At 35.7% G+C, this 26846-nt stretch overlaps 1 protein-coding gene across 1 annotated transcript in view; it reads right to left on the bottom strand.

Annotated features, from left to right (window-relative positions):
- LOC146420241 (E3 ubiquitin-protein ligase MYCBP2) overlaps positions 1–26846 on the bottom strand; it is a gene marked incomplete at its 5' end in the record, with an annotated part of 72898 nt that overhangs the window by 5951 nt on the left and 40101 nt on the right. Inside the window, 21 exons of the mRNA XM_085048503.1 lie at positions 88–220; positions 2723–2851; positions 4425–4547; positions 6217–6336; positions 8065–8161; positions 8296–8579; positions 9972–10238; positions 10843–10923; positions 11535–11633; positions 11771–12010; positions 13221–13286; positions 14012–14236; positions 14868–15024; positions 15610–15770; positions 16969–17118; positions 17402–17601; positions 18045–18202; positions 19861–20028; positions 20738–20982; positions 21765–21934; positions 22845–24488. Coding sequence (XP_084904629.1) covers positions 88–220; positions 2723–2851; positions 4425–4547; positions 6217–6336; positions 8065–8161; positions 8296–8579; positions 9972–10238; positions 10843–10923; positions 11535–11633; positions 11771–12010; positions 13221–13286; positions 14012–14236; positions 14868–15024; positions 15610–15770; positions 16969–17118; positions 17402–17601; positions 18045–18202; positions 19861–20028; positions 20738–20982; positions 21765–21934; positions 22845–24488 — 4917 coding nt within the window. The remainder of the gene's footprint in view (positions 1–87; positions 221–2722; positions 2852–4424; positions 4548–6216; positions 6337–8064; positions 8162–8295; positions 8580–9971; positions 10239–10842; positions 10924–11534; positions 11634–11770; positions 12011–13220; positions 13287–14011; positions 14237–14867; positions 15025–15609; positions 15771–16968; positions 17119–17401; positions 17602–18044; positions 18203–19860; positions 20029–20737; positions 20983–21764; positions 21935–22844; positions 24489–26846) is intronic.

Genomic DNA, 26846 nt, shown 5'->3' with positions numbered 1-26846 from the left:
CTAACACACAGTTGAAAACATTGCCCTAGAGCAGGTGAAAGTCACCAGAATCAAGATAAAGAGCAAGTAATAACAGTTGTGTTTTACCTGTCTGTTCTCTAAACTCCACCATAGCCTTCATAGTTTTAGAATCTGCTAATGCCATCAGCCAGAAAAGTTTGGTCCTACCACAGCCCTCGTGGAGATCAACTTTGATAGCTTCTTCTTCTTCTTTGAACACCTGTCAAGTTAACCAAACAGATCATAAATAGCATCTATAGTGAGAGCATAGATGTCTTTCTGTTATTTTTGTCACTTTCTTTGGATTCACACCAGATGTTTTATAGATTCTGTGGAGCTTGTCTACTGCAAGCTCATTCTCTTTTATACACTCCAAAACTTGTACATATTGTCCAATGAATAAAGACTTTATGTTTTTAGAAGTAAAAATGAATAAAATTAATTCTTGATCTAACATGGCTGAGAAACAATAGTACTGCAATGCTAAGAAGAGAAATGCACATTTTTTCTGATTTAATAAATACAGAGCTTGGACTTCATAATTCCTACCCAACACATCCAGTAGGCCACAGTATATTAAAAGCACAAGATAACATCAGAAATATCTTCACATAACTATGCTAGTAGTCTATCAAAGCAACATTGAGAATTATGGTCTTAATAATATGTACATAGAATAACAATTACAGAAGAGTGTAATATTAGTATTTTTGACTTTCATATTGATACACAGTGGCTAAAGACACTTTCAGGTACTATGAGGAAAAGCTTTTGCAAAATAAAAAAAAAACTGCATGAGATCCTTAGAGGACTTCATGCATTGTCTTTTTTTGCTCCTTTCCCAACCTTTGAAGGCAGTTCTGTTTGCGTTTGTTTCACCTGCAATGCAATAAAAGTTAAGAGTTTTCCCAGGTATGGATGTATACACTCACTTAAATTCTTACTAGAGTCAGGAAAAAAACCCTAACTGCTTCACAAAGGATTCACATAAGCACATCTGAGTAACTTACAGGCTGTCCTTTCTTGAAGGGAGAGAAAATACGTTAAAGAGGTGTGTATGACAGAAGTTGGACAAAGAACAGGAAGCAAACAGAAAACAGGAGAGGGAACATGACAGAATTAAAATTGAATTTGAGAGGCTTAACATGTGAGATGTAAAGGTAAAAGTGGTGAACAAAGAGTATAAGTTTCAACATGCTTTTAGAAGTAAATAGGAAAATCTGATAAGTAGCTAATCTGGACAGATTAAAGGAAAAATGTGAGGACTTCTATGAGATAAGAACTTACTTTTTATCAACTGTAATCTGAACAGGCTATATAGGAAAAATGAGAAAAATGAATGAGACTAGACTGTGCTGTGCCATAACAGAAGAGCAGACATAAAATGATTTTCTTTGGTTGACAAAACAGGAAAATTTCAAAGGGGATTGCAAAGATTCTGACTAAGAAACAGAAGATAACAGATGCACATGGAACTGCCAGGCCTAGACTACACTGCAAATGCTGAGGCACCAGGGAGGAGCGTTTCACTGCAGAGTGAAACTCAGCAGCAAAGGTCTGATGCTTACATCACATGTGCTCTAGACCAGCTGATCCCTTGCACTGAAAGGCCATTAACAGTGCTGTCCCTGCATCTATCTTTTGATCTGTTTTTAGTTTCACCTGAAAACAATCCAGTTCATGTACTCCAAGGCTGCTCAGTAACAGAAAACAAAGCAAATTAAGGGAGTTCATCAACTCCTTTAAAAGCCCATTCCTGAACACAACAAAAAAGTTAATATAGATGGATTCTAGGAGGGAGGAGAGGAATGATTTCCATTGAATTAACTTCATTAATGACATTTATTATTTTAATCTTTGTACAAATATAAGTAGTCAGATTGAAAGGGAAAAAATAAAAGATCACCAAAATCATAAAGGAGAAATAGTGGCAGGAAAGAGGAAATGTTCAGTAATTCCAAAAGTAAAGGTAACTTCAACATTAATTTCAATGACAAAAAGAAAAATTCCAAGAATGTATTTTCAAGTTTAGAGATAAAAAGGACAAAAGAACACCACAGAAGAACACTCATTAGCAGAGTACTGAGCAAATTACAAAACCTCAGATTTAGGTCAAAGTTTCAATCCTAAAAACAAAGCCAAACAAGTCAGGAAATTTTCAAGCTTATGGATAGGACAACATATTTATCTGTGAAAACACAGTGAAAGCTAGAGGAATATTGAAAAATAAGAGAAAACTGTCATAGGGGAACCAGTAGGGATATTTGCTGTCTAATCATCTTCCTGCATGTTAAAAAAAACATACACATACATTAGAAATGAAGGGGTTGACAAGTACTGACTCATGCCAGAAATAGTAAAGGAGGTATTATTTAACAGGAATAAAAACCCAACATATACTTAAAGTCTGTGCAGCTTCTAAATTCTCCTGAAAAAGGTATTCCTAAACAATGTTAAATGAGAGACAAAGCTGATGTAGCACAAGAAGCAGAATTAGGAATTGCTGCAAGATTTTCTAATATTTGTAGAAGATAAAGAACATGGGACTGTAACTAAAAACAACTAAAGAGAATTAAATGGAAACTCACCTATCCCATCTCCAAAATAAAACAAAACCACCCTTTTCAGATCCAGTATTGGCTACTACTTTTTGGTTATCTGTTATCTGGGGAGAAGCACACAATGATGCACTGCACCCAACATGGGGCCATGTATACTCTACCTGTCTCTGGTGAGTCTTTGTTCGCCGATGGAGATGAAGGAATCGATCACAATCTGTGCACAAATTCCCACAGACATTACATAAAATGATTGCAGCAGTTTCACCATCATCATGGTTATCACACATAGGCTGAGGAAAAAAAAAAGAATTCCTGTTTAGTAAGTCCTTCACTTCCTTTCAGCATCTGGTTTTATTCTCCCCTCAGTCACACACCCCACACCTCCCCCTCCATTTTACAGAGGTGAATAATGAGCTTGTTTTGATTATTAATGCTATCTTTAAAATAATCAGTATTTAAACAATTTCTCCTTGACACAAATCCCCTCAGTTTATGACATCCATTTTTCTGATATTCTTCATCTCTTATTCTGCGTGATGCACCAAAAATGTGTTTTTTAACAGTAGAGACATTGCTTTCAACTAGTCTGAGAAGAGATTTCTGTGGTAACAAGGGGTTATGGGCATGTTAACAGGAAAGTTCAGAGATATGAGTACTCAGGTCAGTCAACAGGCACGATATTCACCCTTCATTACTTTGATATGGTATGTTTACTCTGTTCAAACATCTAAACAAAGCTGCAGGTCATCCATAACTCAGAGACGGCATGGGCAAAGTAACAAACTTCAAAATCCATTATAAAATTAAGTTGCTCTACTGATAGAATTTTTTTGAAGTTAACCACGGTTTTGTTTTGTAATTCGAAGTATCCCCACAAGTAGACTTCAACAACTGTTTTGATTATGCACATCTGAGAACAAGTTTCCATGGAAATCCTAGAATGGGAAGTTTCCATGATACTCGCATGAAACGTAAGAGTTCTTTCAAGGCAGTTCTAGTAGGGACACAAACAGTTCACCTCAACATTTGAATATCCTGATGTTAAAAAGGACTGGGGAATTTCAGGCTGCGTTAAGCAGCTTGAATGCCTGCTTGACAATGGCTTGGTGCCCCTCTGACATTTCCAAGTCCCTTGACTTTCTTAATCACCGCAGAAACCTCTTTTTCTGCTTCCTTCTGCAGAGTTTTATTTCTTGTTGCTGCGGCAGCTCTATGCCTCCTGTATTCTCTTTCAGCCTACACTAAACTGCTTTGGATGTTTCTTTGCTCTAACTATCCTTGGTTGCTAGTGCACAACTTTCCCTTATTTCCCACAGGGATCCACCTAACCCAAGCTATAAAGAGACCAACTTCATGACTTTGCTCTTTCTAAACTGTTATTAAAAAAACCATGAGCTTTTTGTCATACTGAATAGTAGGGACAGAATCATATTCCGTATCAAATTTATAAATCCTCTGAGTAAATGGTAGTTTTATTAAATTCAGTAAGAAGGAGTTTCTCCCTGGAGTCATCATTCTCTAGTGAGATAGGGAAGAGGAAGCTAAATTACAGAGAAATAGTTATTGAGAGACACAAAAGGACTGATTTTATTTTGTGACAGGGATTAAGACAAACAAAAAGCTCTGATGGAGGGTACTGTATAAACTGAGTCAATCTACTAAAAAAATCCATCCCACAGGTGTTAGGAAGGCATTGCTTCATTGCAACCTTACTGTTTAATACTGGAATTTCTAGGACACAAATACTTCAAAACATGTATGTACAATCCCCACTGGGAACAAAATGGAAAATGGCCAAGTTTACCTTTCTCTATCATTTTTCTAAATTCTTTGATGACTGAATGAATCAAAATAAAGACAAACTCGTATGATTTTCAGTCTCACCATCTGTTTCTGTTGTCCATCCTTTCCCATCCATCTTCCTGAGGAAAGTCTGTCAACGTGATCCTGATCAAGTACACAGAGGGATGCTAAGGCCAGCCACAGCTATTGAAAGGCAAGGTAGAATTAAATGTCTTAGATGTATTCAAACCAAACTAAACCCCAACCAAACACTGAAAAGATGAACTTGGGCAGATAAGAATGTCACCGTTACCTGCAAACTCTATTACCGTTAGCTGAAGCCTGCTCATACAATGCAAGATTTTTATTTTCCAAAAGAAGTCAGGAACACAATAAAGCTTATTTTTTGGGAACTACCTGTTTCTTTTTAGGTAGGTTGCTTTATGATTATAAATACAGTAGTTAGCACATAAGAAAGAAAAAGTGGAGAAAGATCAATCTATGCACGTTACAAAGAAATATCACAAATATAGACTTGCACCTTGCTCCCAAACATTGCAGGCTTTGGGGAAGAAGAAATTCAAGGATACAAACTAATAAAAATAAAATCAAGCCCAAAATCAACCCCCTAAAAACTCAGTTCAATAAGACTTGTTTCCCTGTTCCCTCCTCACTGCATAGGACATTTGAGATTACCTAGAAAAGGATTCTGAGCTAACTATTCAAAGGAAGCTTTTCTCTCTTCTTCCCCACTAACTACAGCGAAATCCTGAACAGATGAGTTATACTAGGATAATTAATTTGTCAGTGCAAACAAAACTAAAAGGCACTTGACAGCTGCTTTTTGGAATAGTCTTTAATCAAATGTTGGATTTGAATAAACTTATTGAGAAACTTTACTGGACTCTCCCCCAAAAACCCCACACCTCCACAACAGAACTACATTCAGTCACAGGAGAAGCTGGGCTGACATTCAGGGCTCCTCAAAGACCTGATTAAAATAATATGATGACAGCAGGAGCCAGTGGTAAAGACTGACCTCCAGAAAGCAGAGACTATATGAGCAACAAAAATGATGAAAAGAATAACTAGTACAGCCTTTTAAGATGGAAAACAAAATGAGTTTCAAATGCTTAAAACCACTACAAACCTCTTTTACATGTAATTATTAAGCTTGAGAAGCTAAAATCTGTATTCCCTAAGACAGCAGGAATGTCATCATTTACAAATATGTTTTTCATCCTATTTCAAGCAATCTATTAAAGTAGTCCTTAGTTTCCATAACAGACTCACATAAAAAGTAAAGACCAAGAAAACCACCAGGTTAAACCAGGTAAGTAATAAAGTGCTCAGCAAATATTTTTTATTTTAAGGCTAACACAGGTGAAGCTTAGCTTAATTGGCCAAGAGAACATCTGTTACTGAGTGTTTTCATAATAGCCTTGAGATGTGGCAACTGATTACCTAGAAGTCAAACCACTTAAAATAATTGCTTGGAGAGCTGAAAGAAGACAGCTGATACATATTGTGCAATTTTCCACACAGATGATATCAGATTAGTATAATGCAAGTGTGACAAACTTCAAGTAGAATTATTTCAATAATAAACCCCCAAATGTACAGAAGCATCACCCTTATTCTTCATTATGCATATTTAATTCTAATTCAGTTTTGACTTGTGTACTTCTGTCACAAGAAAACTCAATCTGCTGGGACACAGAGAGGGCAAAACTTTTATTTGGACAGTGACTGCTTTAGAATACCTGTCCATTATCCTTTAGGATACCTATCCTTCTAACATATAAGAAGGTTCTTGAAGGGCTCCTACTGCACATTTACAATGAGCTAATGCTAAGTTTAGTGAAGTTCTTACTCTGGTTGTTGCAATGCACCTCACGGGTGATCTGTACTCTTCCTCCATTTTGGTCAGAGCTATGATGGTTTCAGCAATAGCGTTCTTTGTCACACGTGACCAAGCTTCTGACAGATGACCCTGTCAAATAGAAAACATAATTCATTAGAGCTTTTATTAAGAGCAACTAAAGTTGTAATTAGAGCTGTTACAAAACATTAGGTTTGTATCTCTAGTTAGAACAGAAAAAGAGGAAATCATCTAGTCCCAACACCCTTGCCAGGGGTAGGGACTCCTTCCACTAGACCAGGTTCCTCAAAGCCCTATCCAACCTGGCCTTGATTTTTAAATCAGACAGATCTCGTAAAAATTAGCCCTCAAACACTGAGGTGACTGACTGAGGTTGTTGCCAAGCAACTCCTGGAATAAATAACTTGGAATAGGTAGAGGGAATATGATTTGAAGAATGGAAAATCCTATTCCTAAAGTGTCCCCCACCCCTTCTGGAGAAAGAAAGATGCAGAGCTGGAGCACAGATAAGTGACTGTGCCCAGCACACAGATCACAGTGGATTCCTAGAGAAATCAGCTTCATATGCCTAGCTCAGCCTCCTGAATAGTCTCCACAGTTCCTGTATTAGAAATATATAGAGTACATAGCAAACATCAGAACGACAGCACACTTTGCAATCTTTAACATTCTGAGCCTATGGCACTGACTCATACCCTCAAGTTTCTGATTCAGAGGCTGCTGAATCCTTCAATTCTTAACATAACCTTAAACTTCTAAACTATTCTTAACCTTAAATTTATAAACTTCATGCTAAACGTGACACATAATTGAGATTCACTGGACTCTAAAAATGAAGCTATAGTGACTAACTCAGATCTAGGTAGCTACACGTTGCGAATGTTGAAAAAGTTATGTGAATCACATTTGTAACTTTTAAGAGAGACTGATGTCATGCTGCTGATAATTAGCAGCTCTAGAAAGCCTCAGAGAAAGGTTTTCAAACACAGACAGACTTTAATTGTAACTCTTATCAATTGTGAGATCCTAAAATCTTGTAGTCAGAATCAACAGTAGCAACTGCAGAGAACTCCCATCTAGCTTCAGCAACTTTGAGAAGGAAGCACCTTAATTGAAGCACAGCAAATGGTTTAGAAAATAGGACTCCCAACCTGAAGATACTGAAAAACCTTTCAAAGGGTATTCGCAGAGAAAAATCAGGGTAATTTAGAGAATCTCACTGAAATAGGTGCAGAATTAAGGAAAACAAAACCAACCTCCCACCTACATTTCTTTTCCAAAAACATATACAAAACCTATTTTTCATTTGGCAATATTGTTTCTGGGAAATAGCTGATTGATTCACTTATCATCAATTTTTCTGCCAAAAAAATAGTCTGAAGCAGATACAACTACGGAAAAATTATGCCCAGATAATTAAAGTAATAAGCAACTATAAATGTAGATTTCATTGACTGAAAGAGGTCAATCTCAAGCAGAAAATCCATACATTAAGTCTATATACAGTTACATGAAAACAACACTATTATTTTATTTCTCAGGTAAGTTTTCAACTGAAGTTCTGAATTTAAAAATTTTAAAATAAGGCTTTGAAATTAATAATGTTAGAAAATGACCCACAATTATTGTTTAACTCTTAAATTTCTAGTATAAGTAACTTATTAATAAGCTTATTTCAAAACTGGATTTCTGTTTAGCAGAATCAGAACTCAGTTGCTACTGGTCTTAGCCCTAGTGAGATTCAAGAAAACCATAAGGGTTTTTTTACTTGAGACCAATTCACATTTAACAGCTCAATCCAATACTAACTGTAGCAGAGCATAAAGGATAGAAACTCACAGCTGCCATGTCTTTAATGAGTTTAATGATGATCTCTGAAATCTGTGTAGGTGTTGACCCCTTCATCCACCAATGGCTTTCACCTCGCCGAATGTAGCTGCAAAGGACAAATGGTAATAAATTAAATAAACTCAAATAATTAGTTAGTATTTGTCAAAATCTAGTACAAAGAAATAGTGTACATATTCAGCATGCAGTAGGTTGTAGTTTGTTAGGTATTTTTAAACAAACCTGGAATTGAAGATCATTGGAAGTGTGACTGTAGTAACTCCTTTGCCTGCAGCAGTGCCAGCTGTCCCTGTGATTGTAGTTCCTTTGGCTTTTAGCTGTACAGTGAGAGCTTTGGCAATGCATCCCAAAAACATGTCCAAGATACCTAGTTTATTCCAATCTCCTTTTTCTGTTGAATGGATTATATCACTTATATCTGCTGGTGGAAGAGACTTCACCCCTATAATACTTGCCAGGCGACTAGGGGTCACCTCGGGCAAAACACGTCTCAGTAATGATGTTACCTGGAGAAAAAAAATCAGAACACCAGAATTCTTACTGAGGCAGCTGAAGTTTTCAAGCCAAATGAAATAAAGTCTTTCTTCTTCTCCACAAGTTATTTCAGTTAGAGGGACAGAATCTAATTCCTCTATTTAATTACTCCTGCAAGAAATTCCGCAATGTTTCTATCTTGTGATGAAATGCTTATTAATGCAAGCAGTGAGATAAGGTCAAAGAGTCTAGAACTGAATTGACTCAAATAATACTTAGACTTCTAACAATAAAAAAAATTATGTCTGGTACTGGACTTAGGCTAATAGTGATACAGATGTTTGTACAACTCTGATTTGCTTGTGTAGTACAGACATGACCCATTTCACATGCATTACTGAGATGTCAGAAACTGTGGTAGAACTGTGAGAGACACTTTAGACTTCTGGAAACAAAGTACTTGCCCTGAGATACTGAGAAGTTTAATACTCTTTTCCCACTCCTTTACTTTTCTTTTTGATGGTCTAACTAGAATTTTTTGCTGTGCCAGTATTTTGCTGCACTCTGGACCCAACAGTTGTCTAGAAATGACATGGTTTAACCTTACCAGCTGGTGAAGCTGGAGTTGAAATTGCATGTATCATGCAAAGTTTGGTCCAAATCAGCATGAAAGCTGATGAAAGCTTAAGGACTTAGTATTTCATATCTAATTTTGCAAGCCTTCAATGTTCTCTTGAAATGCTATTGCATACCTGCAATGTATCAGAATTACTAAGCAGGGCAGTATCTGCCTCCAGGCAAGTTGAGATGCGAGATTTTAACAGCTCAAAAATTGTAAAAAGAAGAATAGAGTATGAGACATCAAAACTTCTGCAACAGAAACCAAAAATCCACCTGAAGAAGGCACAGCAGCTAGCACCAAGATAGTGCATTAATTGTGCTAACACAAATACTTTGTTCATAAATTCATGTTGCATTATATACATATAAATGTATACACACTCAGAGAAAACTCAGATTTAGAAAGAAACAGGCATTAAAGCTCACCTTGAGGATACCAAGAGTACAAAGGAACTGTCTAGCTCCACACTATTATGCTGTGAGCCTGAGTGTAAGACACAGATGCGAAGGACTCATGCCAGATAAATAACAGACTCTGGTAATTAAAAACCTCTTGGCTACACAGGCTACATAGGCATTATATATAAATAATATGAAACACTCAAAACCCACTGGATACTTAGATGCTGTTGATCTGACAGACATTTCTACCATGCTCTATGTATTAAAAAAAACAAACACCCTAAAACCCGACACTTCGGTTCCCGTAAGAAATTCTGTATTTTTTTCATGCACATAATGTTAGGATTCTAGAGACATTTTCCTAGGAACACCAAGACGTTCGAGGAGCAGCCAGCACTGACCTGCCTCTGCACCCTGGGAGAAGCAGTGTGCAGCAGTGAGAAAAGGTCCTGGAGCAGAGTGAGCTGCTGGGCCAGGTACTGGCGGCCCACGTTGGAGCCGCTGAGTGCCAGCACCATGGAGAGCAGCTCGAAGCAGTAGGCATCCGAGGATGCATCCTCGTCGCTGGGCTGCGAGTTGGCGTTCTCCTTGCTGGAGATGGCGTGCTCCCACTCCTCGCGGACACGTGTCGCCTCCATCCGTATGGCCTGCACGATGTGGGCACACACCTGGCCAAACACAAGCCACACACACAGGGACTCTTCAGAACTTTTAGCAAGTGTAAAAGATTGTGGTTTACATACCTTCACAACTATGGCCAAAATGGGAAACCCGTGAAATTTGGCCTGTACTTAAATGACTTTTTACCATTTATTCTCCATTTGAATTTAATGGTGAATTTGCTCATCTTTGTTCTGGAAAATTTAATTGAAATTATTTTAAATTTTATTTTAGACCCTGACTTTTAATTTACTTTTAACATGGCATTCAGGCTAAAAAAACCCACTCCACATAAACCCCAAGAAATACATTTACTCAATACACACACATGAAAAGCACTTACAAAACAGTCTCTTGTTCAGTTTAATAATCAGAAAGCTTAAAAAAATTTAGAAACGATAGCATGTTAAAAAGCATTTTTAGGAGATACCAATGTTTACTAAGATGTGTGACAGAAGAGTGGATTCTGCCTAATTTACTAAACTAACAAACTTCAAAATTAATCAATAGCTCTAACAATGTGAAAATCTTCATGCAATATTCACTGAAAATGAGCTTATTTCTTTAAAGACACCAATATTTAATGCCCAAGTAATTTCAAAAGGAACAAACCTGCTTCTGCAAATTTGTCAGTTTGCTCCGGCTGAATATGATCCCTACCATGTGCTCCTTCAGGTCTGCATCTGATGTTGCCTTCACAACAAGAATATTTAATATTAGATCAAAAGTTTCCAGAATATTTCCTAATTACTGTAGCAATTAACATGGAATGTATCAAACTGTGTTTTAGACGTTTGTAGCTTTTTTTAACAGAGAAGTAAGATATATAAGCAAGATCAATTTAACTAGGGTTAATACACACCTCTTCAATGTATTTACTTTCTTTTTTAAGAGGAATTTGAACATGAAATGAAACAATAGGCAAAACAAGTGGAGTGCAGTTTTTTCATGCTTCTCTAAACATTAACAGAGTCTCTCTTGAGGCACAACATAATAGGCAAGGACTTTCAGGCCAACCATTAAAACAGGTGTTAAACACTTCTGAATTGTAGCATCATTTTCATTTCCATCATCATTACTATGATGTTTCCATTAAATGCATAAGCCTCAGTTATAATTTACTATTAAAAATACATTATAGTTTACTATTAAAAATACATTATAATTTTAAAAAAAAGCAATTGTGACATTTTACTTCTATTTTGATCTGAGAATAATGCTGCATAAGAAGTAGAACAAACACTGAAAATCATCCTGGATCATTTTTTTCAGCAAAGTATTATTGATAGAATACAAATAAATACATTGTGTACTTTTTCTTCTCCTTCTGGGGAAGACAACAGTGCTTTTTCTTCTTGTTCTGGGGTTGGCTCAGCATCTCCAGAGATGAGTTTTCCAAATACCTGGAAGAAAGATAATGACAAGTTAGCATATCTCAAAGAAAAACTTGTGCAGATGTGACATTTTACTTTAAGACATAAAACACTTGAAGTCTACAATTTACAGTAACTTTCCCTGTAAAACATCATTAAAATCCCACCTGGGATGTTATAAGTCGGAATACTCGCAGTGTCTCAGATTCACAGTTTCTTTGTTGAGCTACACTTGCAGAAATCTGGCCTGCTATTTTAATGCTTTCACCATCCTTCCATCCAAGAATTTTTACTTGTCGAACTCGTAGCGTGTTCTCTGGACCCTTCAATTCAATTTTGATGATGTGATTATCACCCCCAGGAAGTTCACTTGTTACCCAGCCAATATGTCTTGAATCCAAGTCTACCTATTAAAGAGGAATATAAAGTTGGAAACCAACACTACATCAAATAAAACATCATTTACCATTACATATCACTGTAACAAATACTATGCTTGTAATCAAAATTTCAACCTGATCAGTAAGACTTCTGTTTAATTATAAACATATGCAATCTTGTGAGTTGAGATGAAAAAATGACATATAGCCATTTCTTTTTTGTCTTTAAAACTTATTAGAAATAGAGGCCTACCTATCCCTTTTATCCTCAAAGCAACAGTTCTAAAATTAAGAAAACAACTCTTAAAACTTAGTATTTACTCACTACTTTTATGAAAAAAGAAAAAAAACCTGCTATAATTTAACTGAAAATATAACAAGCAATTATCAGTAGTTACGCTATTTCATCTCTATTCACACAAACCCCTGCCAAAGGAATTTTAACACTGTGGAATTCAGTATCTGCTATCCTTACAAAACATGCAGCCCTTAACAACTGTAAAAAAGAGAGATGAACCAAATCAAATCAAGTTTATTTTAAAATAAGTACTGTTTTAAAAAAAGGAACATAAATAATGCTATATGAAATCATATGTTTCATATGAAACTGCAATATGACTACTGGAAACCAAACACTAATAGGGTGCAGTGCCCCATATCATTGCTCAAAGAAAGCTCTGAGTCACATGAGCCCTCACTCCTATCCACAGGCTCATTTACAATCAAGCTAATATTTCTTCTTTCCCATTTCTACACTAATTCTCAGTGTCTGCATTGAACTATACTCCAGCAGACAAGGCTAACTTTTTTTTTTTTTTAAATACCATGAGACAGGATACAGTATGTGGGTGTGCTGGAAGTTAAAAAACTGAGAAGTGTCAGACCAAAGAGGGGGGAAAGCTGAATCAGTTCCTGCCATGAGTCTTTTTTGGAAACCTTTGACAGCTGAAAGGGTAAGTTACCACGCAGTAATTAAAACTAAAAAAAAAAAAATCTAAGGAACATTTTACATAAATCTTTCCTGTTTCAGTAGAAGAGCAAAAGCTTGATCAATAGTCATTACACATGACAGAATTCTGTCATTAATAATACAGTATTTTCCAAGGCTTATTATAATGCCTGGTATTTGCAAAATAATTTATCTAATGTAAGAAATGAAAATTATTTGCTTAGAAAAATCTGCTATGTGCACAAAAAATGACAGCGATTTTTCTAAGTCAACTGTTAAAATGTTTACCTGCTTTATTCTGCAGAGATCTTCTACTGCCTTGCCCGTTAGGAAGGTCATGGAGGTCACTTTGTTCTGCAACAGACAAGCAAAATAAGAATGAAACACTTTGACTGAGACATTTCTGACTACCTTTTCTGTATTAAGAGAGTACATACATAAAAAAGCTGCTTCATTACGAAAAAAAAAAAAAGGGATCTAAAGCAAGGAAAATGAATTCCAAAATACAGCTCTCTAAAACAGTCTGCTCTTTGTATTAAAAGCTGTAATTTAAATACATATATTATTCAACTACAGCTTTCATACAATATTTTATTGTATACACATATATTATTCAACTACAGCTTTCATACAATATTTTATTGTATACACATATATTATTCAACTACAGCTTTCATACAAAATTTGTAACATTACTGTAAAGATCAATAAAAAAGAATGCAGAAAGTCTAGAAAATTTGGATTTTAGGAAAGCTCCTTATTTCAATGCTTCTGCAGAAACCACAAGCAAGAAAAGTAACTTAAAATAATTAAATGATTGCAAATGCATATGACATTGAACATGCCACCAAGAATTAAGTTTCCCAGTTTCCGTTTTACGCAACTACAAATTCAGACTGACTGGTCTGATTGTAACAGTTTCTGCTTTCTAAATCGCAGGATTTACAAACTTTACTTTAAAATGTGAACTTTTGAATTAAAATTATCAACTGACAAGGAAAACAATGCTTCTTGTTTGATAAACACATACAAGTTGGACCATGCACCTTCAGTGAGGGATACTTTTATTTTCTTCTTACCCCAAGATCTCTGGAATTGTCCACATGAACACAAACGTAACGTGCATTGATTCCTTTTACACAGTTAATTGTGATGTTTTTAGTTTTGTTTTTGTCCTCATCTCCTGACTCCCAGAATGTTTCTGTAGATCCATCTGTTAAACTACCAATCATGGCAGGTCGGCTTGATGTTTTAATGTCAACAATGCTGGTTAGGTCTTTCAGACAAACCACTATACACAGTTCCTGTGAAAACAAATGGAAATATTTTAAATACTTGAGAGTAAGCCCAAACACAGGCATGATTTACAATTTCTAAAATCACAGAGATATTTCTGTTTTGACAAATGTGCTCTCCAAGAAATTTGTCCTTTATTGATTCAAATTATTCAGTCCTTTAAACCAAAGGAAACATTAATAACTAAGAGCTGAATGTATTAGCAAATGCCTAAATATAATAATAAATGAAAGAAAACACTTCAAAAATACAAACAGAAGCATTAATTCATGCTCCTTGGAATAATGGAAGGAAGAAGATATAAGCAAAGAACTGGACGTACACAATACTAAAAAAGTTAACTAACTCAGTGACACAATGGACTCCAAGACATGCCCCAAACACTTCACTTGCAAACAAGCACTTAAAAGCACTGCTCCATAATTTAGGTTTGAGTGATACACAGGCTAAGGGTCAACAGTTAAGTCTCTGAAACTAAATATGAGAACCTAAATAGCAGGAAAAAGGTCCCAAACTCAGGTATGTTCAAGAAAATACAACATTGCAATAAGGAATCTTTTAATTGAAACAGAATCATCATAGGAAGTACAGGCTGTTCACAAATGATCTCTGCTTCTGAGCCAGAGTTGTAATACTTGCCTGATTCATGACTTCAAAACCAGACTGAACGCTGATACTAAAACTCTCTTCACTATCTCCATCATCCGATTTAGATAAAATATTGTTGATATGATGAAAAACATTGCTCTGGTGCAGGAACTGGTGATCAGATTGCTTGAATTTAAGACTCCAGCATCTGAAAACACATTTAGTGGACTTATAAATTTTGAATGCTGTTAAAAGACATAACTTACCAGTGAAACTATTAATTACATTTTTGCTTCTCAAAATATTTTCTATAAACATTTAACTTCAAATTTTGCATCATCTCAAGTGTTTCTATGCATCATTTTGAGGAAGGCAGGAATAAATTTTTCTGAGAACTTTAATAGTAAATGCAACCATTAGTATTTATTTTGTGTCTCTGAGACAGATACATAGAAAAATCTCGAACAGCTTAAAGATACTATCCAGCTTATTGAGCAAAAGGCAATACACTACCATGCACATACACACAGATACTACCATATTATTCCATAGTATGCTGTCTTTTTCACAGTGGACACAGTATAGACCTTAAGAGAAAGTACATTTCTCTCTACTATTTTTTATATGTACAAACACATATATGTGTTTTCCACATATATCTTTCCTAATGGCAAGGATGTGCTCCTTCTTGCACATGAAGTTTTCCAGCATCCTACCTGCATTGCAAAAACTTTTAATCTGTAATTCTACAACATTTCCAGCCTTTTCAAGAATTTTCTTGATTTCTGCTTACCTTAAGGCCATTTGCTGTAATGCACTACCACTGGGAAGAGACATCATAAGATCAGAGATTGTCTGCAGAAGGCGATGGAAAGTGTGCGGTAACGGGTGAGCTGCTTCCCCAGCAATCACTATATCTGACAGAGGGTGTTCACAAACTCTTGTATCTTTTTCCTACAGTGGAAAGCAATTTCTGTGTTATTAACAGACTTTCTGAGAAAAAAGGTTAAGTAAACAAAAACATTTATGCTATTTGCTTTAACAGTAACTGCAGCGATCTTAGAATGAATGTGAACTTGATACAACAACTCTCAAAGAATTTTTACAGTAAGTTACACATAAGCCTCAAACAGGGATTTGGGAAGTATATTCTATACTGACACATATTTCTCATGCTTTAAAGACGTGAAACATTACACTGCAATAATTTGAAAACAAAGAAACAAACTAGAAAAACTAACATATTCCAGCTGTTGAAACCGAATTTGTGAGAGCAGCAAAACCCAGCCACAGCAAACTTGGTAACTAAGCTAATGTTATCAGTGCTGCATTTCATTAGTGCTGTGAAAACACTAATTCCTAATTGAAGTGTGTCAGTGCCAGAACAGCAATGTACCAGGTTACAATGCTGAAAAGACTTATTTCAGAACATGTAATTTCAAAGATGGATTAGATTTGAAGTGATAAAGATTACCCTGATTTACTAACAGCACTAGCATGATTTTTTGGAACTATTCTTTGTGGACATGATAATGTTTTAAATCAGAGCTAAGTTTAGAAGACGTTGTGTGAAGAGACCTTTTGAAAGTGTGATATGTTAGACTATACTATTTTACATGCTACATTTTCAGACCAATAGATTTTTCTTAAATCTCCAAATTAAGTCTAACTAGTGCATATAGAATTACTTATGTAATTGCTTATATATATATACACAAACAAAGAATTATGTAAATTAACTAGGCATTTTCATAATTAACTATAGGCTTTCCTTAGAACACCAAAAAACATAGTAAACCAAACCACAAAGCTGCTAAAAAAATATTTTCTTTTCTGTCTTCTTTTTGCAGGGCAAAGGAGGAATGAAAAAGCAAACTGCAGATTCTTTTAATGGATTAGCAACATGCTTGTGCTTTTTTTTTCTTATTTCCTATAAATACTGAAAAATAATGCATTAAAAGACCATGTAATTCATCAGCACAGAGAATCTGATGATTTAGAAAAAAAATTAATGTATGCCTACAAAATGAGTTCAACTCATTGAACTCGTGAAATTCACAGAGAGAGGATTAAGGACATTTTTTCACATAAAAGCATTCTTAATTTGCCTACAAAATCAGCAGAGATGAAAGGAGTGCAGAACCTCACTTACTTGTTCTGCATTTTCTTTATTTGATTTATTTTCTTCATCCTCTTCTTCTTCAGGCTCTACAGGTGAAGGAGTCAGGGAAGCCACAAAATGCCATAAAATATCATGAAGAGAAGTTGTTTGAATGACATTACAAAGAAGCCAGTTGAAGGCCTAAAACAAATTACATACGAGGAGTTATCAACTGGTTAAGCAAAACTGGAGTAAAACCATTTCTTAAACCATTTATGCAAGGAGGTGCACTGATGATTTGGACAGACAAATAATAATGCAAAGATGTTCAAAAAGATGTCATTGCTCTGTAGCTGAAGTAGTTTATAGGAAAATAGTAACTATATTACAGGGAACATAGCATAATCTTAAAAAAAAATAGTTCCAAGACAGAATTTACAACCATCTTATTTTAATCATACAAGATCCATCAGTACATTAATACCTCCATGGCAAAGACTCGGCAAGCAGATTTCCTTAAGGCTTGTTTCATTGCTATTTCAAGTCCTTCCAGATCATGATGCTGGATTACAAATGCCAATACTGGCCACTGGAAATTTCTCTCTCCTTTGGAAAGAGAGCTGTGGGCGGAGATTAACCGAGAAAGTTCAGGAGATGGATGTCTCAGGAGAGAGGACCCCACTTCTATTTAAAAGCATAAAAATATGCATACATTAGATTCTTTAAGCATTTTAATTTTATAGCCACAGTAAAAATGAAAAGCAATAAAGCACTTTTAGAATTGATTTTTTTTTTCTATGAGAAAATTGCATAAATAATGCAACATGGAGAAATGACGCTTCAACTGAAAAAGAAAATAGCACCTCCACTTTTAAATCAGGCAAAGAAGATTCATCACATATTTCAGAATTACAGTATATCCTGAGCCAACCTTAGGCTAATTCTGTGCCAATTAACAAATACATAATGTTTACTATTAGTTTGTTTTATAATGAAAAAGAAAAGATCTTATAAAAGATCTATTTGTCTTATATAGATCTTATAAAAGATCTATTTGTCTACAGTTTCCAAGAAGAACTGCAAATCCTTGAATAATTTTTGCCTGCTTCTGATGTCTGTACTCTTACCTGCATCTCCACTGTTGACTCGTCTCCTGGGGATTGCTTTTACACGTGCTGGCAAAATTGAGTGCTGTTTGTCGTATTCTGATGCAACAACTGAATATGATCTTTGAAAGACTGTGCGTTTTGCAAGATCTGTATCTGTTATTGGACTGGTTTCCAAACTACAAAGAAATGAGTGAAGTAATGCACTCATTAACAAATACACAGAGTATACCTGAATTATACATCAATATTAAATAAGGATACATGCATTTCATAATCACAATGCTACTACTGCATGAAAATCTGTCTTATGTACCCATTAACCGTTAAAATGCTGGAAAAGAAGGAACACATTAGAATTACACACGGTGAAAAAGCATGCAGGTGCTTTATAAACAAATGTAATGATGGATATGATAAGTTCCAAGAATTTAGGTATTTATTTTAGAGAGATACAAACATTCAGATCATGCCTAAATTGAAGTTGCAGACCAAACTTGTCCTGAGAATGCATGTGAGAACATCTATGAAGTGACTTTTTAATACGCAAGCCAACTGAAATTTAGAACTTTATGTGAAGTAATAGTTTCTAACATCATTAGCCTTAAAGTCAAATTTGAATAGCTACAGCTATACCTCTGACATGTTTTACTCCTTACCTTCAGTGGACTTCTTACAGTCTGCAGAAGGACTCCCAGCTTATGCTGTCCCTATAGGCCTCAGGAGACCATGGTGTCCACAGTTTTAATAAAGGAATACACCAATACGATGCACTCTTAAGGAGTTTTGTTAGAAAAGTTCTATTTCTGAAAAGACTACATTATAGATTGTAGTATTCCAATAAACTGTTTTTTCAGTCAGTATGAAATATAACAAATTGAAATAGAAACAGATTAAAAGCAGATTTTCTCTTCATTACGTCCTCACTATAACATGAGGAATCACTGATATCTGAAAACACTAAGCATCTTAGTAGATTCTGGACTATTATTAATAGTAAGAGCCATTTTTTCCCAGGTGAAACAAAGATTTTTATACCTCACAGGAAACTTAATGAGACAAGAAAGTGGCTTAACCTGACAGAAACCATCTAGCAATCTTGGTCCTAGACAGCACTGTCACTTCTTCAGTGACATTTATATGTCCCACAGAACAAAGCAGCAACATTCGCTTTGAATAATGTAAGGTGATGAAATTTCTTCCTGTTCAAACTTCCCTTCAGAATGAAATCCTAAAAGAACAACAGTTACTTGCTTTCAAAAAAGCCATTAATCTGCACTTAAATCAGTTGTGGCAAAAACCAGATATATAACGAAAAAAACCTGCTACATTTTCACGGACTTTGCAGCAGTTATGGTCCTTGGATTATTGATCTTTAGATCACTTCTTCAGTTCTATAGATTCTGGGAAATTATCTTTATGGGGAAATAAGCAGGCCTAAAGTAGAGGCTATGGATAAATTTCTCTATATGCTAAGAATCCTTATCAACTCAACAGATGTTTTTTTGGAATTTGGGCTCCAAACCCAGGATCTTTCTAGAGTGAAGTAATTGGTGCGAAGTACAGTTAAAAGTTTCAGTTCTTATTTGTATATTCCTTGCATATTTACAGTCAAACATATTCCACTGCCAACAGTTGAAAATATATCTGATATGCTACGATTTACTGAAGATTTTCTAACTACAACTTCATATGCTTTTGGCTTTTATGCTGCATTTCAGAGACTGATCTGATCCTTTAGCTTCTTAACTGCAGCAATGTTTTCCTTTTTTTAAAAACTGGTGTTATGCTACTGCTTTAATATCTGTATGCAGTACCTAGAATTACAAGGAAGTACCTTGGGGGCATAGATTTCATGTTGCTCTCTGGCTCTTCAAAGACATTAGGGCTGGCATCAGGAGTAACGGAGATGTATGGAGCAGGAACTGAAGTTGAGCGCAAGTATCTCATCTCATCCTGGAAGAGGTTGTCATCCTGGTACCCAGCAAAGTTTTCATGATGATGCCTACACCAAATCAGATTTTTAAATTAGGATTTAAGATTAAAAATTGCTGAAACACACACAAAAACAAAAGTAGTTTGCCAATACACTTAGCCAATGCTATTCACTTACTCTTCACCTATTAATGCTTTTAAGCTGGTTGTGACTACAAAGTGCTCATGGAAAATACAGTGGCATTTTAAACCAACAGGGAATGGGGATCACCCCTTTCTATCTTTTTAGTATTTTCATTAGTTACTTCCCAAATGTATTTTAGGCCCAAATGTCTACCCAACATAAACAAGAGACACTACAGTGAAATCTACTTAGAAATACCAAGAAAGCACAAGTGTTCTGGTTTCCTTCTTACTATTTTTAAGAAGGAAAAATAAGAGGAAAAAGTAGCACACATAAGAAGCACTTAGCTACTAACACACTAAGTTAAACTCTTTGGGAAATTCTGAATTCTTTGGACAGAAACAGAATTGTTATTATAAAATACTTAGCATACAAAAGCTACTTAGGGCATTACTTGACCTCTAGGAGAAAATACAATCTAAAAAATTTAACAAGATCGTGGATCAAAAGAGACAGAGGAAAAAACATAAAGAATTAGGAAAATATACATTTATATATATACATAGTTTATATATACAGTTTACATACACATTTTTATCCAACACTATACACAGATGAGTGTCAAAATCAATATTAATACACTTCTTTTAAGTACCTTGCTAATGTCTGTAGATAGAGACATGGCATCTTTATGGGAAAGTCTTCAGAAATTCCTTCTTTGAGACTGGGAAGTTGAGACTGAAATGCTTTTGCAGGGTTATAGCAGAGGATACTGGGCTCAGCAGCACTACTCAGTGATAGTAAATACAGAGCATTGGCTTTAATCACTTGATGAGCTTCCATAGTTGGCAAGGCACGAGGTGTCTTAACTTGCATTGGTTTTCTCCTAGATTGTTTGATCTAGATAAATTGAAATACTGTATAATTAAATTCACCACAGGAAAATCTGACAACATAGCTTAGACTAGGGCTGCTTAATTCTACCTCCTGTAAAATACCTTCTATGACAAAATGCATTTCTATTACTTTCCTTCCTTTGCAAACCTTTAATAAACAGCTAGTACTTTTTGACATTTACCTCAGGATCAATTTTGCGTGCAAAAAAAGTTTCAGAAAGTTTAGTTTAAAAAATAAAGTTAAATTAGCATTGATCTTTTTACCTTAAAACATCAACATATTTGCATACTTTAATAAGTATAATAATAATAATAATTTCAAATTAGTCCTGGAAGACCAATATAAGAAAAACATCACTTGTACTATTCCCATTAAAAACTGCTCTAGTGGCATCTTGTATCCAATGATCTGGATTATGAGGATCATTAAACTATAAACACAAAGTTAAAATGGCACTCATTTCAGCAAACAAAACCATTCAAATTTAAATAAACTGACAGATACTTAAAAAATTAATTACATTCAATCCTCTGGTTATATTGGGATAAAAAAATAAAATTATTTTACAAATTTGAAAACACTACAATCTGAAGGGAAGAAATCTGCTCAGAAGTCAGCTAAGTTTCTATTTTATTATCTTAAACCTATCAATGATAACAGGATATTCCAAAACCTTCTAAATAGTGAAATTCATAATTCAGATTCCTTAAACTAACCCTTCTTTTCAAGTTGTGAACACAGCACAATTAAGCAGATGGACAGCTAAACGTATGAGCTGAAAATACCTTCTCTCTTGCTGCTGCTTGCTTTTCACGGAGATATTTTTCTCTGCATCGATCACAAACCAAATACCAGGTGCTCCCTCCAATGCCACCATCGCCACAATTCCCAGCCCATCCTCCACAGAAGTGCCCAATGCTATTGTAACCTTGGCCACCTGCATAGCGGCCACAGCCTGTATCAGGGGAAAGGTGAGAACAAGTTACTTCAGAAGAAAGATTATTACTCTATTATTTATTGATGTAAAAGAAGAGGGGGGAAAGGAAGACACTTGTCTTTTCCTGGCCTAATTTTCTACTTTTTCTGTATGTCTGAATTGATTACAAAATAAGGTTCTTGTCAATGTGTCTCACCAGTGTCCAAAGAATCCAAACGCACTGTAGTTTTCAGGTTTTTATAATGAACCTGTCCAAAGCATGAACAGCTCCCTATTCAGACACCTAAGTGATGGTAACATCACCAGTATTATAAGCTAGCCAACAGTTCCTAGTAATTTAACAAACATGAAAACCTTGCCTCCTAGCTAACAAAGTTTAAGAGGGAATGGAGCATATTCCTTTGTTGATTAGAATTTCTCAGAAAGATTCAGGACACTGATAATTGCTGAATAGTAATTTTGCTTTAACTTTGCACACAGAACTATAAAAAAAGTATATATTAGCAAGTACACAAAAAATTTTAAGCCACTGATATCCAGTACTGTCACAGCAGACAGAGGTTTTCTACTCTTGACAGTAGAACAGAAAACTTCTGGCAGTGTAGAAACTCTGACCAATCTGATTTTTCATTTTATTTTCAATTTTCTCAGCAGTTTCAAATCCTAAAGTGCAAAAAATGGCACGTTTCTGAAGAGCTACTGTAAAGTCAGAGCACTATTCTGACCTTGTTTCAAACAACTTTGAAAGTTTAGATCTGTAACTACTTAGAATTACACACAAAGATGTGCCAGTACTTTGTATGCAAGTATGAATTTTAATTTAGTGTATATAATAGAAAGGATAGCCTGACACATTTTCATAATAGTAACTATACCAGAACATGTGTGTGAAATATACTTTAAATAAATTAAAAATATGAAGTCCTACCTGGATGAGCTTGTCTCATGTGGTAAGTCACTGGATATGGATGGGATTCTCCACACAACTCACAGATGGTGTCTTTTTCAGGTCCTCCCATGGCAAGCTGAGCCATCTCACCAAAAAGATTTCCCCTTGGCCTAGTCTCTACCTTTTCTTTTTTCTTTTTCTCCTTTTTAGCTTTTTTGTTATCTTTGTCACTTTCCTTCTTCTTTAAGACTGCACAAGAACCAGGACTTGGAAAAATCATGTTTTGGGAAGCTGCTTTAATGGTTGCTAAAGAAATATCTTCCCAGAAAGCTACTAGGTGCTGCAATGTTAATGGAAGAGGAGACTTGGATTTCATTGTGTGATGACTGGATGTTTCAAAGGAGGTAGTTTCAGTTTTTCCATCCTCGCACTTTTCATGCAGAGGTGGTTCTTTTAACATAGAGAGGACTTTGTTTTTATTGATGCTACCCATTTTCGATATATCTGGTCCATGAGGTGAGATGTTGAACATGTTAAGGGCAGATGATATTTCCAACGAATGTCTATTTTTCAACTTGGTTTCCTTTTCCTCTGCAGGTTGTTGAGTAAGACTGCTTCGTATGGGTGCATGCTCTTTGGACAGTTCTGGATTAAACTTCAAAAAAGATGAGCATGCCATAGCATCGTGAACTATTCCTTCATGCCAAAGAAATGCAGCAAATACAGCTCGAGCACATTCTGCAACAGAAGGCGACATTGCTTGCTTGGCAGGCTCTATGGGCTTGGAGCCATCGCCTTTGAAAAGGAAGTTGGATTTTTCCTTTTTGGGTCTTGTATGCCTGCCAGCACATTTACGGCTCACTTTTGGAGATGCTCTCATGTCTTGCTCATCCTTCAGTGGTGCTTTTCCAATGCTGAAATGAACTTTGTTAGAACTATCATCCACACTTCTGAATTCGGTGTTGTCTTCACAGGTGGTATCTGTAATGCTGTCAGTCTTTAAGGTACTCGAAGTACAGACTTCAACTACCTCACTGTGAAGATTTTCTTGTACGACATGAGGGGAAGGAGCTCTATTTTCAGTTTCTGCAGCAGGTTTCTCATCTTTTGCAATAATTTTTGGTTTGGGTGAAGTGGACCTCCCCCTTAAGGGTTCTGTTAGCGGCACTTTCTTTTTGCGAAGGGTGTCTGGATCTAACGTGTAAGAATCTGATTTGGAGCGTTCTCGAGGAGGATCAAGCTTTGTTTTTACAGGGGATGAAACTTTCTGAGGTAGAGTTTTGTCATGAGGCGATGAGGATCGTGGAGAACTAGCACCAGATCTAACAGCTGTAAGCGTCTTTGTCTTCGGAGAAGTCGACCGGGTTCCTGGCCCTGGAGATTCAGCTCTCAGACCAGGAGTTGTTCTTCCATCAGTTTTTAGTGTTTGCAAAGTGTTATGATTTGGCGACAAAGACCTGCTGTGCGAGTCTGACCGCAGCTTGGCGGCGTCTGATTTCAGCATCAGACACTCACTGGCAGACAAGCCGTCAGTGTTTCTGGGTTTCTTCTGCTCAGCAGCAGCTCTGTTCATCCGCACATCAAGCTTGGGTGACCTGCAGTCAGCTCTGTGTTTTGATGACATGTCTGATTTTCCTGCTGGAGAAATCGGTCTAGCAGCTCCTGTGAAATTCATTCGGTCACCTGTATAATATTTTATAACTGAGTTGTTATATGCTGACAGTGACACCTTTAAGAGTACAAAAGAAGGACTAAAGACCCGAACACAAGATAAAGATCAAACACATGCTTCTGTTCACATCAAAATGAAAGGAAACATGAAGGGTTTTTTTACCCCTAGAATACTTTCAGTACATTTCTTTTCCCAAAGATACATAGAAACAAGTGTTAGGAAGTTTCTACAGAGAAAACACTACTATGGAGGTATCAAAAGGCACAGTCCACTGTTTCTACAAAACACTAGTAAAGGACATAATGTACATAATTAGCTAAAATTACAGGAGTTAACTAAGTTTACCACCGTTGCAACAGAAACCAGGGACTATTTATCTATTATCTCAACATGTGACAGACTGACTGCAACAGGAGACTTGCATAGAGATCAAATGTATTGCTAAGATTTATTTCCTGTAATGTTTAAAAGTCAGGAATTGTAGGCAGTAAACACTGAAGTAAACAAGGGAAACTGGGCAACAGATTGACAAATATGCTCAAAACTACTTAAACTGATAATCTGAGGAATTTACTTTTTAAAGACCACAATCTAACCATATTCTACTACCAGAACACTTAAACCTCCCCCACACAAAAACAGACACGTTTTTCAACCACTAAGTAAAATGGCCAACTCTGGTCAATGATGTCCTTTTACTTTGAAGCACGAATTTATTAGTCCTATGCACAGTGACTTTGTACATACATTACTCTATAGAGCTGTAAGACTATAGGAGCTATAGGAACTACAGGTAGCTTAACAGAAGTACATACACAACAAATATATGCAAAAAGCAGCTCATTAAGGCTTGCAGCAGTTAATAAAACTGTCTCTCCATAAATCCTTACACTGCAAAATCTTGAACACAGAGTTAAATCCTTCTGATTTAGAATTTTCATCAGTTCAATATGAGAAGTGTTTCCCTAGTAAGGCCTGCAGAATTAGGACACAGTACTTAGGAATATTATACTTTCCTAGATATTAAATGGTTATTGCACTTGTCTGGGCACATTTTTGGGAAAGCAACTATTTCTTAAAAAATAAAGTTTCAATTAATCAGAGAATATTCGCAAATTTAGGCCTTGATTTCTAATGGGAACAGGGCTGACAGTTACCTTATATCTAGTACCTTCAGTATGAGAAGCTGTGGAATCAGTGTTTGTTTCTTAGGTATTATGGGAGCTGAAGCAACTTTCTGAAGTTCTCAAAAACAAACCAGTTTTTGTTTCTCAATCACAAACCCTTATCCCTATGCTAGAAAATACATGCCATTTTTTCTTATTATCTCACGGTATTAAAAATAATTTCTTTTGAGCAGCATTAGCAGGATTTACCAACCCAGAGGCTTCCTCAGGTTACAAAAAAAATATTATTATTATTTTGCTATTTCAATATTTAAACACATTACAATAAAATCAACAACAGAAAAGTGCAGGTAATGAATTATACTGGAATATTTAACAAGCTGGAAGGTTAGGATACTCTCCTGCCTTCCCAGGACATGGCAGAAGTTCATAGTTCTCTGGGCAGGGAAGAAATATTGTGTCTATATTCAGGAATAATACATCAAATGCAAACAGTAAAATATAGTATCTCAAATATTCAATCAATTTTGAGAGCCTAATCTGTCTTCATTCTTTTGAGTTCTATACTTGTTTTTCACTTGGAGGGGGGAGATGGAATAGGAAGGCAAGAAACAGCATGGTAAATGGTGGTTTATAAAATGACTGTTCTTGCTAAAAGAAAAAAAATTCTTAAGTATCAGTCCAACCACTTCAATCACGCCAGCTTAGTTATTCACCAGTTTTCCTGATGAGCTATTTTGAGATGCTTATTTAGTGATAAATTCTGAAATGCAAATTGGAATTACTTTTATACACATTTTTCCCAGAAACAAATGGAAAGATTACTTAAAGGTCTGCCAGATGAGAAAACACTTTAGATAGAAACTTTAACAAAACGCTTCATAAAAGAGAAAAAGGAAGGCAAAAGATGACAATTTTAGAGGACACAGAAGACTTCAAGCCATTCAGCAAAGTATCAAATTTAAAGTACATGCACGATTAGCAAACAGCAATGAGGAAAACATTCCAGAACAAAACTGCTTATGAAAGCTGTAGCCTAACAATAGCTTCCAACAACAAAGTATCTTGTTTTTAAAAAAAACAAAGGCTTGGATTTGCACATATACAGATAGATAAGCCCAATTAGCATTCTAAAGTATCAGCACAAAAAAAAATCTCCCAAAGGAAAAACCACGTAATATAGCAAGCTGCTTTGACTGTAAGCAAAAAAAAAAAAAATCCCAGATTTTGTTTCCTGTTTCT

Source organism: Lichenostomus cassidix, unplaced genomic scaffold (assembly GCF_008360975.1).
Source record: "Lichenostomus cassidix isolate B80296 unplaced genomic scaffold, HeHo_3.0 HiC_scaffold_466, whole genome shotgun sequence".
Classification (NCBI taxonomy): Eukaryota; Metazoa; Chordata; class Aves; order Passeriformes; family Meliphagidae; genus Lichenostomus; species Lichenostomus cassidix.
The sequence above is the reverse complement of the archived record's forward strand: the minus strand, read 5'-3'. Positions and strand labels throughout refer to the sequence as shown.